The sequence below is a fragment of the Lagopus muta genome, chromosome 8 (genome assembly GCF_023343835.1).
Source record: "Lagopus muta isolate bLagMut1 chromosome 8, bLagMut1 primary, whole genome shotgun sequence".
NCBI classification, from domain to species: Eukaryota; Metazoa; Chordata; class Aves; order Galliformes; family Phasianidae; genus Lagopus; species Lagopus muta.
Genome location: NC_064440.1, coordinates 8,456,559 through 8,471,074, shown reverse-complemented (window position 1 = coordinate 8,471,074; position 14,516 = coordinate 8,456,559). Strand labels below are relative to the sequence as shown.

Sequence of the window (14,516 nt, the reverse complement as noted above, 5' to 3'; positions counted from 1 at the left end):
GGATGCTCTAGACACAGGGTGCGGTGTGGGAAAAGGGAAACAAGAGGACACAGGAAGGAGCTCTTTAGCTGGTAAACATACCACATGCAGCAGGAAGTCATTCAGGCCTGTGAGGTTATCTCTGTCTCCCACAAAACACAGCCGACCTCTCCTCGTTTCATAATACAAGCAAGCAGGCTGCGTGGGTTGGTGTTTGAGACGGAGGGGAATGGAAAGGGGTGTTCAATGGCTGTGCAGCTACATCTCCTTCTGGGGGAGCTCAGCAAAGCATCAGGCTGATGTTTCCTGAGTAAACACACAGAACTGTGCCTGGATGCTACATTAGCCCTGCTCACCCCTCCCAGCCCTTAAACCTGCATTCCAACCTCTAGCTATAAAGAGGGAATGACAATTCCGTTATTTCAAAGACATTTATTAAACAAAGTTCAGGATTATTGCTCAGCGCTTCCACAGGCTTCAGAAAATGAACAGTCACCAACTGCTCTGCAGGTTACTGTGTGTAAGGACAGCTGTGAGACAATCAGCCCTGTTTCGTAGCGTTTTGCCACCAAAATGCACATTCACCCTGCACTGCTAAGTCAAGCAGTATTATACAAAACCAGTCAGAAAAAAAGTTTTGGTATTTTCCCTTGAGGATTCCTACCCCCAACAAAAGAGCTCTTCTGCAGGGAGCAGAGGGCATCTTCAAATCACTCTCAATTGCAAAAAGTCTTGCAAGAACATAAAGGCCAATTGACATTTGTCTCCCCCTCCGAGGCAGGAGGGCACCAGCCGGGGCACACTGCACCCTTCCCCAGGACCAGGGCTGCAGGCAGCATCCCACAGACAGTTCAGTTCTAATAGCAAATGCCACCAGGAAGGCATTCAGTGAGGACACACCCAGGATTCTGGACAGGGGGGGGATTATCCTGCCCAGCACAGGCACCCCAGAACTGGTGCACAGTGACCATTCAGCCATTCAGCCACCCCATAACCACGGGGTGCAGCCACCTGGGACTCAATCTTGCCAACTCTGGGGCAAGAACCCAGAAGAAGTCCTAAGGCTTGGGACTGCTTACAAACAGTTCCAACTCGAAGCTGCTCATTTGTGCCTCCCATGGCCTTCCTGCTGTAATGTTTTTGTCTCAGGTATAAAATTGGGTTCAATTGCGTGGAAAGTAAGAATCTTGCTCAACAGCTATCAAACTACAGAGATGAAAACACATAGAATCACTTGTCCTAAAATGAAATACAAGCTGCCTAGCAGCAGCAGATACAGAAGTCATTCAATCAGAGGCCCTCAAATACTCTGAGCACATTTATCTCAGAGTCAACAGCAGTGTACGTGAGAAGGGCAGAATGCATTTGGGGCAAAAAACCACGAGGTCTTTTGCTGAGGTCTTCATCAGACAACATGGGGAACTTCAAAGCTGCAGAAGTTTCAGGGATTAACTGGGGCACTGGCAGGGAGCGACCAGCCTCCATGGACTTCCACCAGCTGCGGCAGGTCAGAGCTCCTCTAATCATCTCTTCCTCCAAGGTTAATCAAGGGCTTGTTCCGACCAGGAGGACCTACAGTTCTCTCTGCCCAGAAGAAACGTGATAGAAGACTCGCCTAGAGGATGAGCTCATTGCATATCGAGTCTGATGATTGAAACATCCCAGCAAAGTGGTGTATGACAGGACGTGGCCTGCCCAGCCACAGTGCCCACCCAACCAGGGAGTTAGAAAAGAACCCAGGATGAGCAAAGTCCCATCACAGCAAACTATATATGGGGCTGTGGGGTGGCCACCAATCTATAGATAGGACAGATGCAGGGAATGCAGCAGCACGCAACACGGGATCACATTGAGGTCTGCACGCCTTCTCTTTCAGAAGAGAAAAGAAGGAGCAGGACCCAGCAAAGATTTTCAGTAAGCTGTGCCAGTACGCACAGCCAGGCACAAGCACATCCCTGAGATATAACAAAGCCATGAGGTACACTGGAGTTGGATCACATGTGAGCTCCAGAGTGTGGGGAAAAGCCCAGCAGTACTGCACCACAGCAGCACAGGCTGGGTAAGGCCCAGGGCTGTGCCCGCCGGTGTAGGCTACAGCCTGCTGCCCTCGGCATGCTCAGTGGAGGTTTCCTCCTCTGTTCACCCTTCCAGAGAGCCACGTGCCACCGGCAGCCAGCCCTAGTCCGTGCCTGCCATGCTGCTCATGCAACGTAAGGCACCGTGTCCTTTTCAAACTTCATTAGGCTCCCTTTTCTTCCAGTCTAATTGGCAAAGCTGATTATGCAATGGCAGAGCATACCCTTTGCACCTAAATCTTCCCTGCCCCGTTTTGGGGGTGCGTTATGCTGTTGATGTGGAGCCCGCTGATCCCGTTGAGGAAGAAGAGGAAGGCGGCAATGAACTCACACCAGTACGTCAGCGTGAAGCCTGTGAAGGTGAGATGATCCTTCATGAGGATCAGGAAGCTCAGAACCCCAGTGGCTGACAGTAAAAACGAGCCGAGGATGAGCACCGAGCCCATGGACCACTTCCTTCTTGAGCTAGCATCTTCGCAGACTTGGGAGACCATGAGGAGCTCCAGACCGAAGATAGCCACGGCCACTGCGGAGGACACCGTGCTGCGGATGAGGATCATGCCTACATTGAGTCCTTCCACATGGGCCAGGCGCAGATCAGTGACACACCGTGGGGCGCTGTCATTGCCGATGGCACAAAAGTGCCACAGGCCAAAGAGCTCTCCCTTCGTCAAAAGCCAGCGGCCGTCACAGACAGAGATGGATGAGAGGACCACAGCGATGGCCAAGCACAGGATGATCAGGCTCCGGATGAAGGTCTCAAAGAAAGCTTTCTGGGGCCTCCTGTGTGCCAGCAGCCTCTGTGCCTGAGGGGGAGGAAGGGAAGGAGCAAAATGAGAGTTATGAGAGCTGCGTTAAGCTGAAATGAGGCCAGACGGATGAAGTTCAGGGATTTATAGGAACGATGCCAGTGGTCAAAGTGCCATAGGTTGGCCACACCATGCCACAGTGTAGTGACAGGTTGCACCTAAGGCATAAGAAGGCGACGCTGCCCTTCAGGCTCCCTGGCATCACCGGGGTGCTTGCATGCCAGGACCCAGCTTTGCATGCCTTGTCCCACACTGAGCTGCCTCCTGGCAGGACTGGGTGAGCAAAGAGCCCCCAGGAGGACAGAGGATGATGGCTGGGAGGTGGCAGCTCTAAGCCTGGCTCTGCACCCCCGGGTTTGGGACCCTGCTCTAGAACACTGCACACCGAATCCCATCAAGGGTGTCCACGGTGCCGCTGAAGATCCCAAGCAGCCCCACCAACGGGAACCAGTACCGAGAACGGGGAAACCCGAGAAGTCCGCCCGGAGCAAGAGCCCCCCGTCGGGGCAATGAGTACCGCACCCTGCCGGCCCCTCCCGCCTTCCCCCCGCCCGGCCGTACCTGCGCCCCGATGGCCGTCATGCTGCCGGCACAGCTCGCCGCCAAGTGGCTGGGGCGGGCTGTGGCCGCGGCTCTTTATGGCCCCGGGGGCGGTGGGCTGCCCGCCCGCTCTGCCACGCCCGCGGGGCCGGGGCGCCCTCCGGGCCCTCCCGCGGCTGAGTCAGCGCGGCAGCGGCGGGCGGAGCTCAGCTCAGCGCTCCGGGACCTCGGCTCCGGGCTGTGCCCCGCGTCCCCGCTCAGAGAGCCTCTCCACGCGCAACCTGGGGCTGTGCTCGCTCTTATCGGATCCCAGTGCACTTCTCGTTACCTGTCTCCACCTGTGCTGTCAGCAAAAAGGCTCTGCTCGTAAAGTTTTATGCCCCGGTTCTTTTTCTTACGCGTGGTTTGTTATCTTGTGAATTACCGATCCCTTTCTGCAGCAGTAGCACCAGCTGTGCCCGCTCCATGGATGTAGGAGTGTCTCTGCCCGCAGACCTGCTCCAGGTCCTTGCCGGGGCAAGCCAGCCGTCCTGTGCTGATGGTCTGCATGCAGACTGATGGCAGTTGGACACAGGCAATAGGTATCTCTCACTGCTGGGATTTGGCTTGGGCTGTTTCCTGGAGCATTATTTCTAGTATCTTTTCTTCTAGAGAAAGGCATTCTGAAAAACATGTTTACGTTGGGTTTTGCAGTTCACATTTTAATGATAATTCTGACCTTATTCTTCCTCTTGTCCTACAAAAGCTTTTACTTACTTGTTTCTCTTCCAAGCCATGTACATAATTGCATTATATTTTTATCAAACTCTGCTTTGGGATTTTCCTCTTCTGCAACACGTGGTGGATTTGTGCAGGGTCTGCTGTTAAAGCTTCCTATGTGGCCTTGCGCTCTGTGCCAGTTTTTGCTTCCTGAACTTGTTTCCAAGCGAAGCTGATGCTTGCTATGTCCCTTTCATTTCATGTTCACCATGAGTGTGCTATTTGTTATACAAGTTGAACAGTATTTCCACAGCTGCACTGACTACACTTGCTGGTACAGTTGCTGTTGTATTTCCAGCTTTAAAGTTCTAGATTTAACAACGCTTACTATGGATTGGAATCTCACATAGGCTGTGCTGTTTCATAGGGCCTGAATTTTGGGTGGTCCATTCTGGAGCCTGGAGTTGGACTCAGTGACCCTTATGGGCCCCTCTGACTCAGGACATTGCATGCTTTGCTGCACAAAATGGACAAACCCTGCTTGCACATGAGGGTGCAGCCAGACAGAATGCATCCACACTCAGTGGCAAAAACCTCATAGGCCTGATGCTTCTGTACCATAGGTTCTGCAAAGCACTTGGACTCCTAATTAACAAAATAATTAAGTGTAGATCTAACTTTAACACTTGTGTTTTCCTAATGGCTTCAGCCATCTATTCTGTGATGAGAGGCGCTTCCTGCTGAGCAAGGGCACGTCAGGGAGCAGCAGCGGGAAGGCGCACGTGAGTAAACACGTGCATCAGCTCTGCAGAACGAGGAACTTACAGTGACTATTTTGGAAACCAAAATGCTCCATTGCACGCTTGGGTTCCTGAGCAGACACAAAGTTATGTGCCATGCTGGTTCAGCAGGGAAAAGGACAGGCTGGAGGTGGCATTTGTGCAAACCCAAAGTCAGTTTCAAGTCCTGCCTTTAATTTGGTTTCCCCCAAATACAAACTGCAAACCAGAAATTGCAATGCAATTAACACTGGGATGTAATTCGTCCTTTTGGATTTGCTCTTTGCAGAAGTTGCCAAAGGAGGATGCAGATAATAGTGGTGTGTTAATTAGTTACCAGCAGTGTCTCTCCTTGTTGCTGGGCCGGAGATTCCTGCTGGTAGAGATGTGGGATTTATAAACCTGCCGGAACCGCACATCTTTCTCACACAGAACAAATTTCCCCTTGGAACAAAGGGAACCAATTCTACTTTCTGCCTTTTCCAGATAAAACATCAGGGCTGCTCAAAAGACAGATTGTGGGAAAGTGTCTCAGGACGATTATTTTGGAAAGCTCTGTATGAAAAGTGCTTTACAATAACAAGAGATCTATGCCTAAAAAGGAAAAATAAGAAATTGATATTTTTGTCTGCAGAGATGTTAACTGCATCACAACAGTATGGCAAACGACCTTTAAAACTCTTCCAATGTATTTTTGTTGCAGCTGTGTTAATTCACTTGGGCTTGGGACAGTGCCAGTTTCATTATTCTGTTTATAAAGTCCCATTTCTCCATTGTTCGAGTGGGTATTTCACATCCTCTCCCTGGAGAGAAAATTTTCAGGGAAACGTGTTCATAAATAATGGAAATTACCAGAGCTCACTGTAAAACATGGGAATAGCTTCATCTGGCTCCGTTAGCTTAATAATAACTTCAACATCGAAGAGCCTTCTCTAGCTTTTCTCCTGCAGAAGAACAAACACTGAAGCTCAAAATTACTTCTAAGATTTCATTTGTCTGTTAAAAAGAAAAATTCTTTCCAATTATGTCTTTATAGCTCTTGAGGTGGCAACTGACCTGGCTGGAAATTTCTATCTTTGTTTCTATCATATGGCTATCTCAAGGTGAGCTCCCCTCCCATCCAGAAGCTGAGCTGATCTTGGAGACAAACTGATCTTCGGCACTTTGTGGGCTGACCCTTTGGGAGATGCCAAAGGGCTGTATGAAGGACAAGATGATTTCCTTCACATCTGCCCAAAAATGTGAACAGAGGGAGTTTTATGAGGAGGAAGAAGTTGTCCTGCCTCACTGTGTTTTTGTTTTTTTCTTTTTTCCTTCCAGTAGATAGAAGATACAAGCTCAAGAAGCTGTGTCCAGCTCAGGCTGGGTTCAACCCAAAACCAGCTTCTGGAATGGGGTAACAAGTCAGCTAGTTGCTGGCAGGAAGTTCTTGAGTCTGGCAGCTTCAGAGAACTCAGCAGTTATACTCAGCAAAACGTGCCCCAGGCAATGGATGTAACAGAAGGGGGTTTGGGGCTGTACCAGGGCCCTACAGCTCACACCAACCCCTTGTCACAAACGCTTCAGCTCACGGTTTTCCTCACATGGCTGCAAATCCCTGCAGCTGACAGGGCAGCCCTCACACGCACAGGGACGTAGTGAAGCGTGTAAAGAGGAGATGGCTCCTGGGCCAGATGGTTTCGCTTTGCCTCTTGGCTGCACGCCTCCCTGCTGCCAACGTCCTTACTGCACACAGCCAGCCGGGGGCATCACGCATCGCCGATATCCCGCTGCAGAGCTTTGGGATCGTTCATCCAAATGATGCAGCAGCTGTTGAGGTTCTCGTAACTTGCAGAAAAACGCTGTAAATGTGCTGCCCGTCACAGCGACTCCCAGATCCCTCCCAGACTAAATCTAGCTAAAAGTGAGAGGAGAAACTTTAAAGAGAAGGACAGACTTAAAGGAGTACATTTTGTATTCTGGAACAAAAAAGTTTTTCTCGTTTTCATTGGTTATTGGACCTACTGCAGCATTGCACTGCAGAGACTCAATATCAAGGCTCAGCTCTTTCTCGTGACCACCAAGAACTCGCTGGCTTAGGACACATTGCAAATTCACTGCAGCTACATAGTCAAAGTTATAAATGCCAAGTACACTGAAGTAGTGGGCATACGTTTCTGATTCAGAGCTCAATTCAGAAGAGCAGCGTGCCTTCTCCTCCCAGCACTGCTATGTGGGGAACACCATGTCTTGCACTCTTGGGTGGAGATGAGCAAGGTGTCTCTGGCTATGGCAGCTAAGCAGTGTCATTTTGATGCTTGTCAGGGTGTGGAATTACCTGCCCGAGGCAATCCAGACTTGCAAACAGAAAAAATGTGTGACATAGAATCCAATGAGCAGAGATTACACAACATCCCAATTTGTCAGGACTTTGGGCCTCACGACAATAAGGAACTTTTCACTGCAGTGGCAGTAGTTGGAGCAACAATAATCTTTGCTAACACAAGGACTATTGCAGAAGGGAGCTGCTGAGCCACTGATTCCGTGTTCAGGCTGTTTTTCATATCACTGCTTTCGTAGACTTACTGAGCTCGAGTATTTGGACCAGAGGTACCAGGACTGCAAGGTGTCTTCTCCTCAGGCCCATGCTTATTGACCACATTAAACTTTTCAACAGCTTCTCCATTTTTGTGAACAGTCTCACATATTGGAAGGTTTGCAAACAGAGGCAGGACACACCGAAGTTTTCAAAACCCCTCTGTACACTGTCATGTACTCTTGATAGAGCAAAGGATTGCTCTAAAACTGGATGGCAACATGGTTGTTAAGAGATGAATCAGTTCTACCGAGTGGCAAGAGGGCCAGACCTTGACAAATAAATGTACAAGCACTGGGAACAAACAAACATCCTGAAGCCACAGACAGAAAAGGAAATGAAAGCTAAAATACTACTGCAGTGACGCTTCACACAAAAGCTCTCTGTTACTATTCTAGAAAACCACCCATGTTGTGTTTCAGTTTTGACAGATATGCCCCTTCCAGTGGAAATATAAGCTCATTTTGTAAAGGAGACAGACTTACACCTAGGGTGGAGAGACATTATTTGCTCTTTAAGTCAACAGCTGAATACTAGTTAATCTATGGAGCACTTATCTGAGTTTAAAGGTGCTTATACTTGTGAATGAGAGGGGAAAAAAAAAATCAGTCTTCTTTTGCTGTATTTCTCTTCTATCAACTTCTACCCTTCATAGTTTATTACTGGACTCTTTCAAACATGCTGTGTCTATGTGATATCAGCTCGTCTTAGTTCACAGCACTGACAACTTGCGAGACAGAGTAACTTCTGGAATTAGCTGTGGCATTCAGAAACATATCCAAGCCTTCCATTAATAATCAATCCCACCAGCATGCACCGCACAGCTCAGATGCTCACTCACTTCAAACTGGCATTGCCCAGTATTGCCAGCCCTGGGCGCTCTGTAGATAGATGCCTGTATTTTAAACAGCAAACACAATTGTCACTTATTCTTAGCAAGCACTATCATCGGGGTGAAATAAGTTGAAAGGTTAAAACAGTGGTGTTAGGAAACATGGTCACTCCAGATTAGGACTGGAGAATTTTGATAGAAAGATGGTCACATTCTGCAGTTCCCCTCAGACTGCCTTTTAATCAAATAGGAAACAGCTTCTTGGTATGGAACAATTTGTTGTGGACCTAAAGCAGCATAATGATAGGGATTTGTTAGAGCTACAGAAGGAGGATTGCACCTTCAAGTTTTTGATAAGAGCAAGCAAAACCCATGAGAAAAAAAACAATGTGGAAAACAAACACCCCCCTATAGCTTCTTTAATTGCACTGGGTACCAGTCTATGCAAGAACTAACAGTAGAAGTGCAATAGACAGAAGTCTTATCACACATGCAAGTTAGCATTTATTATTGCCTTATCCAAAGTCCAGATTCCGTTCTGCACGCACTGCAAACTCAGCAAAGCAGATCTGAGAGCATGTATGCCAGCTGGCCTCTGACCTGTGGCATGTTAGGCTTGTTCCAGAGCATGTCTTTTCCTTCCACAAACACAGCAAGGATTGGGGTGTTGCTGTCCTTTCTTTCATCTAACACAGATGAAATAGCAGCAACTCCCTGAATGGGTGTCAGAACAACCTCCTGTTTTGCAGCACTGCCCAGAAACATCTGCTCCTCCAAGAATGTCTTATTTCAGGCAGAGCAGTGATTCTGAAGTTATATTTTGGTTTGAGACTTGCTGCTGCTTCTGTTTCAATATCAAGGGCTGTATTCCTTTACAGTTGTCTATTTTTACCACTGTTTTAGTTTAATAAAAGCAATTACCTCTACCTTCAGATTTGCCTTCAGATGTCCTGAGACCATTCCTGCTGTGGCATTGCTACTGCCAAGGCATTCTATCTCACTCCCCCCCAGCCAGCACACACTGTGCAGCCTATAAGTCAGCAATATATTCAGAATAGCCACACAGCCCACATGTTTACAAGACATTCACCCTGCTGCCAGACCACCAGCACCTCGATTGAGTTCACAGCCTTTTTCAAGCTGTAGCATCCATAAACAATGCAGCATTCCTGGAGAGAGAGCGCCTGCAGGAGGTCAGCTCACAAACAGCACTCAGCACTTCAGTAACGATTTCTCCAGTTAAAGGCCATGCAATCAATATTTGTGTGCTGCTTCTCATCCCAACACTGCTTACAGTCATCAGTACCTTCCACCTCTTATTGCAGAGCTCTTGCTTCTGTAACAACTCATACTCTGCAGCTTCTGAGTTGTACAGCTGATTACCAATGGGCAGACTAGATATGAAGACCACTGATGTTACTGTCCTCAAAACTCAGGTGTTTCTGAAAAATCAATCCTAGTTTTGATAGAAAGCATGTTGGCAAAGCATGTTCAAGTACATAAGCTGCCAGCAAACGAGCAGAAGTGGAAGCATTTGCCATTGAGAGTCGCATTCTGCTACAAGCCGGCAGAATCTTCCACTGCTAGCCAGCGTGACAAAATACAGCTGCAAAACAGAGCCTGCTGTGAAATTCAGGGCTGGCAAGGAGCTAAGAATCCCTTCTGCTGAATGTCTGCTTTTACCTGTGTTTTGCAAGGTGAATATTTCACTTAAGTCAAGTAACTAACAGAGGCTGCAAGAGGAAGTTGAAACCTCCAAAATGTTTATACCACTTACCGAGGGGAATAAAAAAAAAAAAAGCAAACCAAGAACAGGAATTCAAGTGAGTGATCCTCAGGAGAACAGAGAACAAACCCAGTCGCTTTCCTGAATGTGCTATTATTTCAAATCTTCATCCATTCTGATGTTATTCAGGACAGCAGCAATTAGTATGCCTTATTCCTGTACAAGGTGGAGACTTCATTCTTACATGCCCTATGCTAAGCTGGTTCAGTGTCACATTTTAAGTACCCTTTCTGGCAGCTGCAACTGCACCAGGTCATGCTATGCAGGCAGACTAGCTAAGGAGCTATTTCAGATTGTTACAACTGTGGGCTTCGTAAACTTCTGCTGACTTTCAAGTTTTTCATGAAGAGCCATGTAAGTGTTAAACCAGTGATTCACCCCTCACTGTAGCTGCAGTACATGGCAACACCAAAGCTCTGTATCTACAGTGGTAAGGCATAGGGGGCATCAACAGCTCATCTGTCTGCAGAACTCTTTCTTTCACAGAGGACGCTTTGTGTTCAGATCCTGAGAATCTGCCATATCTAACACTGCTGTTCAGGGATAACATCTCCAAGAAGCACTGTATGGAAGATCATTTGGCAGTTGTTGAATCAATCTGAACACCTCAGGCAACAACGACCAAGCACCGTGTTCTAAGCATACAAAGCATCAGACACAGCCTCAGTGATAATCTCTGTGCTCCAGCTTTTGTCAGTTCCAATTTATCCACAAGAAATTCCCAAAGCAGCACCTGACATCACCGGTTTGGTTTGGATACAAGTGAAACAGACTACTAAGGCCCCCTGCTGGCACGACTGGAGAGGTGAGCGCTAACCACCGCTTTAACCTTAGAGTTCAAAAGCTGTGACACAGCCACTCGTGAACGAGCTCAGAATAATTCCTTGGGGACGACCATCACAACAGCTAAAGTATCAAATGCACTTTAATGAGTTCCAGATTGTTTTGTTCTCAAAGTTCAAATGGTGTCAGTACATTACACAGGTATGTGACCTCCCCCTGAACTACAATCATCACAAGAACAGGTTACAGTATACTTCATATTTAAAACCACCATCATCATAAATCAGTTTTCCACAGTATTAGAAATAAGGCATGTTTCAGATGTGCAAACAGATGCTCTATCCAGTCCTCAGATACCATATTTGCCCTTTAGCTCTTCCACTTTTGCTACATAAGCTTTCATTGCATCTTCTTTGGACATTCCTGAAAGACAAACAGAGGAAGCAGTCAGAATACATACAGTGGCTCAACAAAATGCCCCGAGGCAGCTTTTCTTTGAGCAGGGACACACAAATGCAGAGACAACTGAAGCCTGGTGACAACAGTGTCTCAGCTTCATCAGCTCAGAGTTTGATTCACAACAGCTGTTCTTCCTGTTCCTCTACTCTGCAAGATTCACGAGCCCGCTCATCTACAAATACATCCATGCTATATTCATCACTGTTTATTTGCCTGATCAGACAGTTTTAATGCTCCCTTATGCACTGTTCTGTTGACTATTCAGAGATCTTTGAACATTTTTCATTTTTGACTCCCTTCTATATGGATGTTGCTGATTTACATGTGCATTCTCAAGTCACTATTAAAGGAACAACTTTCTGACATGTTACTTACTGCAGTGCATCTGTTTTGCCTTTCTCTCAACTAGAATCACTGCCAAGTTCTCTACATTCAATAAAACATTTCCCTACCGTGGCTGGACAGAAGAAACATGATCAGCAATAGAATAACTCCCTTAGCAGGCATCTTTTTCAGTATCTCAGCCTGCACCTGTACAATTACATTACATAAAAGATCCATGAGCCTTTGTTAAAGTACCTGCCACAAGCGTAGAGTCACTCAGTTCTGAGTTAGGAATTAAAACAGCCTTCAGCATTAGGATAGTATTTACATGCAAGCCACAGCTCCCTGCTATACTACTTCACAGCATAGCAGAGAAGCTTAATAGGGTCACTTGGCTATGAATCCAGTATCAAAGTTTTGAGCAAAATTGCTCAACGGTTTTACAGCAAAGCTATATTTGTATGGACAACAACTAGACAGTGCTTTAACTCTATTAACTCAGTTCCCATTTACTGTAGGAAAGCTATTCAAACAACTCAGACTGCATTTGGATGTATGCTGGCTTGGTTAAAACACTAGAAAAACCACATTTTCATAGCTTAGACTCCTTGCTATGCTCCTCAGCAAATATCCCAGATATTCTGATTAGAAAAACTCTAGAAGAAAAAGAACAACTGGAAGGAACTGGAGGAGCAGATCACTGTGAGGTACTGCTAGGCTGGGACTCAGAAAGGAGATTTAAGTTTCTGCTGCTGCTACAGTTTGCCTTTGTGTAACATTTTCTGGGCAACATAAGCTGGGCAACTTATATCTTAAATCTTCTTCTGATAGACAGCCTACATTTTTTTCAGAACTATTTCTCCCTTGCAGAGAATAAGAATTATGATTTTATACTCCTAAAGCTCTTACAAGGCAACACCATTTGATTTCTTGCTGAACCACATGTGGTTCTCTGAGTAGTTTCCCTTAGTTTTATTTATTCACTTTTAATTTTTAAGTAGACACTTACCTTTCAATGCATTCCAGGCATCCCACTTTGCTTTGCCTTTGAAGTCAAGCATACCAGGGCGATCTAGGAGAAAGGATAAGCAGCACAGTTAGTTTGCGTGGCCTGGCTGTAGATAATTCTCTTTTCCTGAAGCATATTTAGTTCTTAACCATGATAAAATACTCTGGTTCACTTTAGCAGCTACCCCTTTCTAACCTGCAGTCAGAAGCACACATGCTACTGGTAGCAGTAGAAAAGTTCCCTGTCAAATTCCTTTAAGACAGCAGCATCTGAACAGAAGAGCATCAAATGGTGCCATTTGGTCTCTCACTGCACTTTTTGAAAAGAATACTGCAGCATAAAAACAAGCTGATTAAAGAACATCAGCTCTAAAGTGAAGCAGAAACGTCCTTAGGTCATGAAATGCCCAAAGACAAGAAATCAAAAGCCAGTAATATAAAGCTTAGAACATCTTATCATCAAGTAAATGGTATGTTTCTAACGAAGTACTTCCTTTGTTCTGTCATTCTATGAGTATAGGCATTGAATTCTAACTCACCTCATTACAAGCCACACTGTAGCCAAACAGAGAACAGGGTTAGGTGTGGATGTGTATATGATCAGTCTTCATTTGACATCTATTCTGTTTTTACTTACTCTGTCTCAATAAATACAGTTCCTGAGATTATCAATTAAACAGCACTGGTAAGTAGCCTAACCATTAGCCACAGAGGTCCTTTTGTGCTGCGCACAGACATAGCTGGCAGCTGTACTTCTCTCCAGCACAAAAACCTATCAGCTTACTCTTAGATTGCTTTCCCAGACAACTCAGCTATTGCTTATTGCTTCACTACAATGCAACCACTTACAGACATGTTGGTACATTAACAGCTCTACAGCACCACTTCACTTTCGTAAACTAAAACACTGAGCTCCAACCATGCCAAAAGGATTACATCTTGAAATCAAGCTCAGTTCTTTCACCCCCCAGTGCTGTCTGTCATAGGGGGAATAAACAACTACATACACCCACACTTATCATTTCCAGTACATTTGCTTGCCTGCTCTGGATTCAGTCAACACTCAGAAACCTTTGGAAACAACCAGTTCATGAGGCCAGAGCCCCATCGAAACACCCCTTTTCTTCCTAGCTCTGGTTTCTCAAGTGCTACACAAGGTCAGGGATTTGGCACAGCGCTTCTGCAGAAGTATTTCTGCTGCAGTTCTTCCATGATATTTGATTGCAGCTTGATATTTGACTGCAGCTTTTCTAAGTGTTCCTTCTCCTACACGCATCCCGGGTTATTTTCCTGCTTTAGTTTTCCAGTACTACTTTTAGTGCTCTAGTTTATCACTCTTCCTAGTGCTGCCCACACCTGACTAAACGTGCTCACACTGAGCAGCATCCCTGCCCTCAGCAGCCCCTCATTGACGGAGGTGCCCAGCAATCCCGCAGCACGTACCCGTGTTCACGTCGCCCACCGTGGCCTGCTTGTAGTGGCTGTACACGTCGAGCATCTCCTGGTCCGTAGGCTGCGACTTGAGCTGCTTCACCTCCTCAGCTGCCTTCTGGAACGCGGCCTGGGGGAAAAGGCCCCATAGCAGGACGTGGGTCAGCACCGAGAAGGAAGAAAGAGACGCCCGCCCCGCGGCCCCGCCGCCGCCGCCGCCGCCGCCGCCCCTACCTCAGACATGGCGACGAACCCCTAACACCGCGCTCCGCAACTCTGCCGCACCGCCCCGGCCGCTCTGCCGCCGCAGCCCTCGCCACCGAGCCCGCTGGCCAATCGCGGCGCCGCGGCTAACAACGCGCCAATCGGCGCTCGCGGGGGGAGGGGAAAATTCGGGGAAAGGACCAATGGAAAAGCAGCGCCGCATGGGAAAGCTT

The 14,516-nt window shown here is 47.1% G+C and overlaps 2 protein-coding genes across 2 annotated transcripts; both read right to left on the bottom strand.

Moving 5' to 3' along the window:
• Positions 1-374: 374 nt before the first annotated feature.
• On the bottom strand, positions 375-3,491 carry TMEM37 (transmembrane protein 37). Its single transcript, XM_048952703.1, has 2 exons — positions 3,425-3,491; positions 375-2,860 (listed from the first exon to the last, which is right to left on the bottom strand). The coding sequence occupies exons 1-2, from the start codon at positions 3,443-3,445 to the stop codon at positions 2,288-2,290; spliced, it is 594 nt and encodes a 197-aa protein (XP_048808660.1). The 5' UTR covers positions 3,446-3,491; the 3' UTR covers positions 375-2,287.
• Positions 3,492-10,981: 7,490 nt separating this feature from the next.
• DBI (diazepam binding inhibitor, acyl-CoA binding protein) lies at positions 10,982-14,447 on the bottom strand. Its single transcript, XM_048952717.1, has 4 exons — positions 14,314-14,447; positions 14,092-14,209; positions 12,650-12,712; positions 10,982-11,280 (listed from the first exon to the last, which is right to left on the bottom strand). Exons 1-4 carry the CDS (start codon positions 14,320-14,322, stop codon positions 11,207-11,209), a joined length of 264 nt encoding a protein of 87 aa, XP_048808674.1. The 5' UTR covers positions 14,323-14,447; the 3' UTR covers positions 10,982-11,206.
• Positions 14,448-14,516: the final 69 nt, after the last annotated feature.

Excerpts from the sequence above, each read along its gene's own strand:
- TMEM37 (XM_048952703.1), bottom strand. The coding sequence starts at position 3,445 with ATGACGGCCATCGGGGCGCAG. Across the intron at positions 2,861-3,424 it reads TGACGGCCATCGGGGCGCAG|GCACAGAGGCTGCTGGCACA; the intron begins GTACGGCCGGGC and ends CCTCCCCCTCAG.
- DBI (XM_048952717.1), bottom strand. Across the intron at positions 12,713-14,091 it reads GGTGGGCGACGTGAACACGG|ATCGCCCTGGTATGCTTGAC; the intron begins GTACGTGCTGCG and ends CCTTTCTCCTAG. Across the intron at positions 11,281-12,649 it reads TGCCTGGAATGCATTGAAAG|GAATGTCCAAAGAAGATGCA; the intron begins GTAAGTGTCTAC and ends TTTGTCTTTCAG.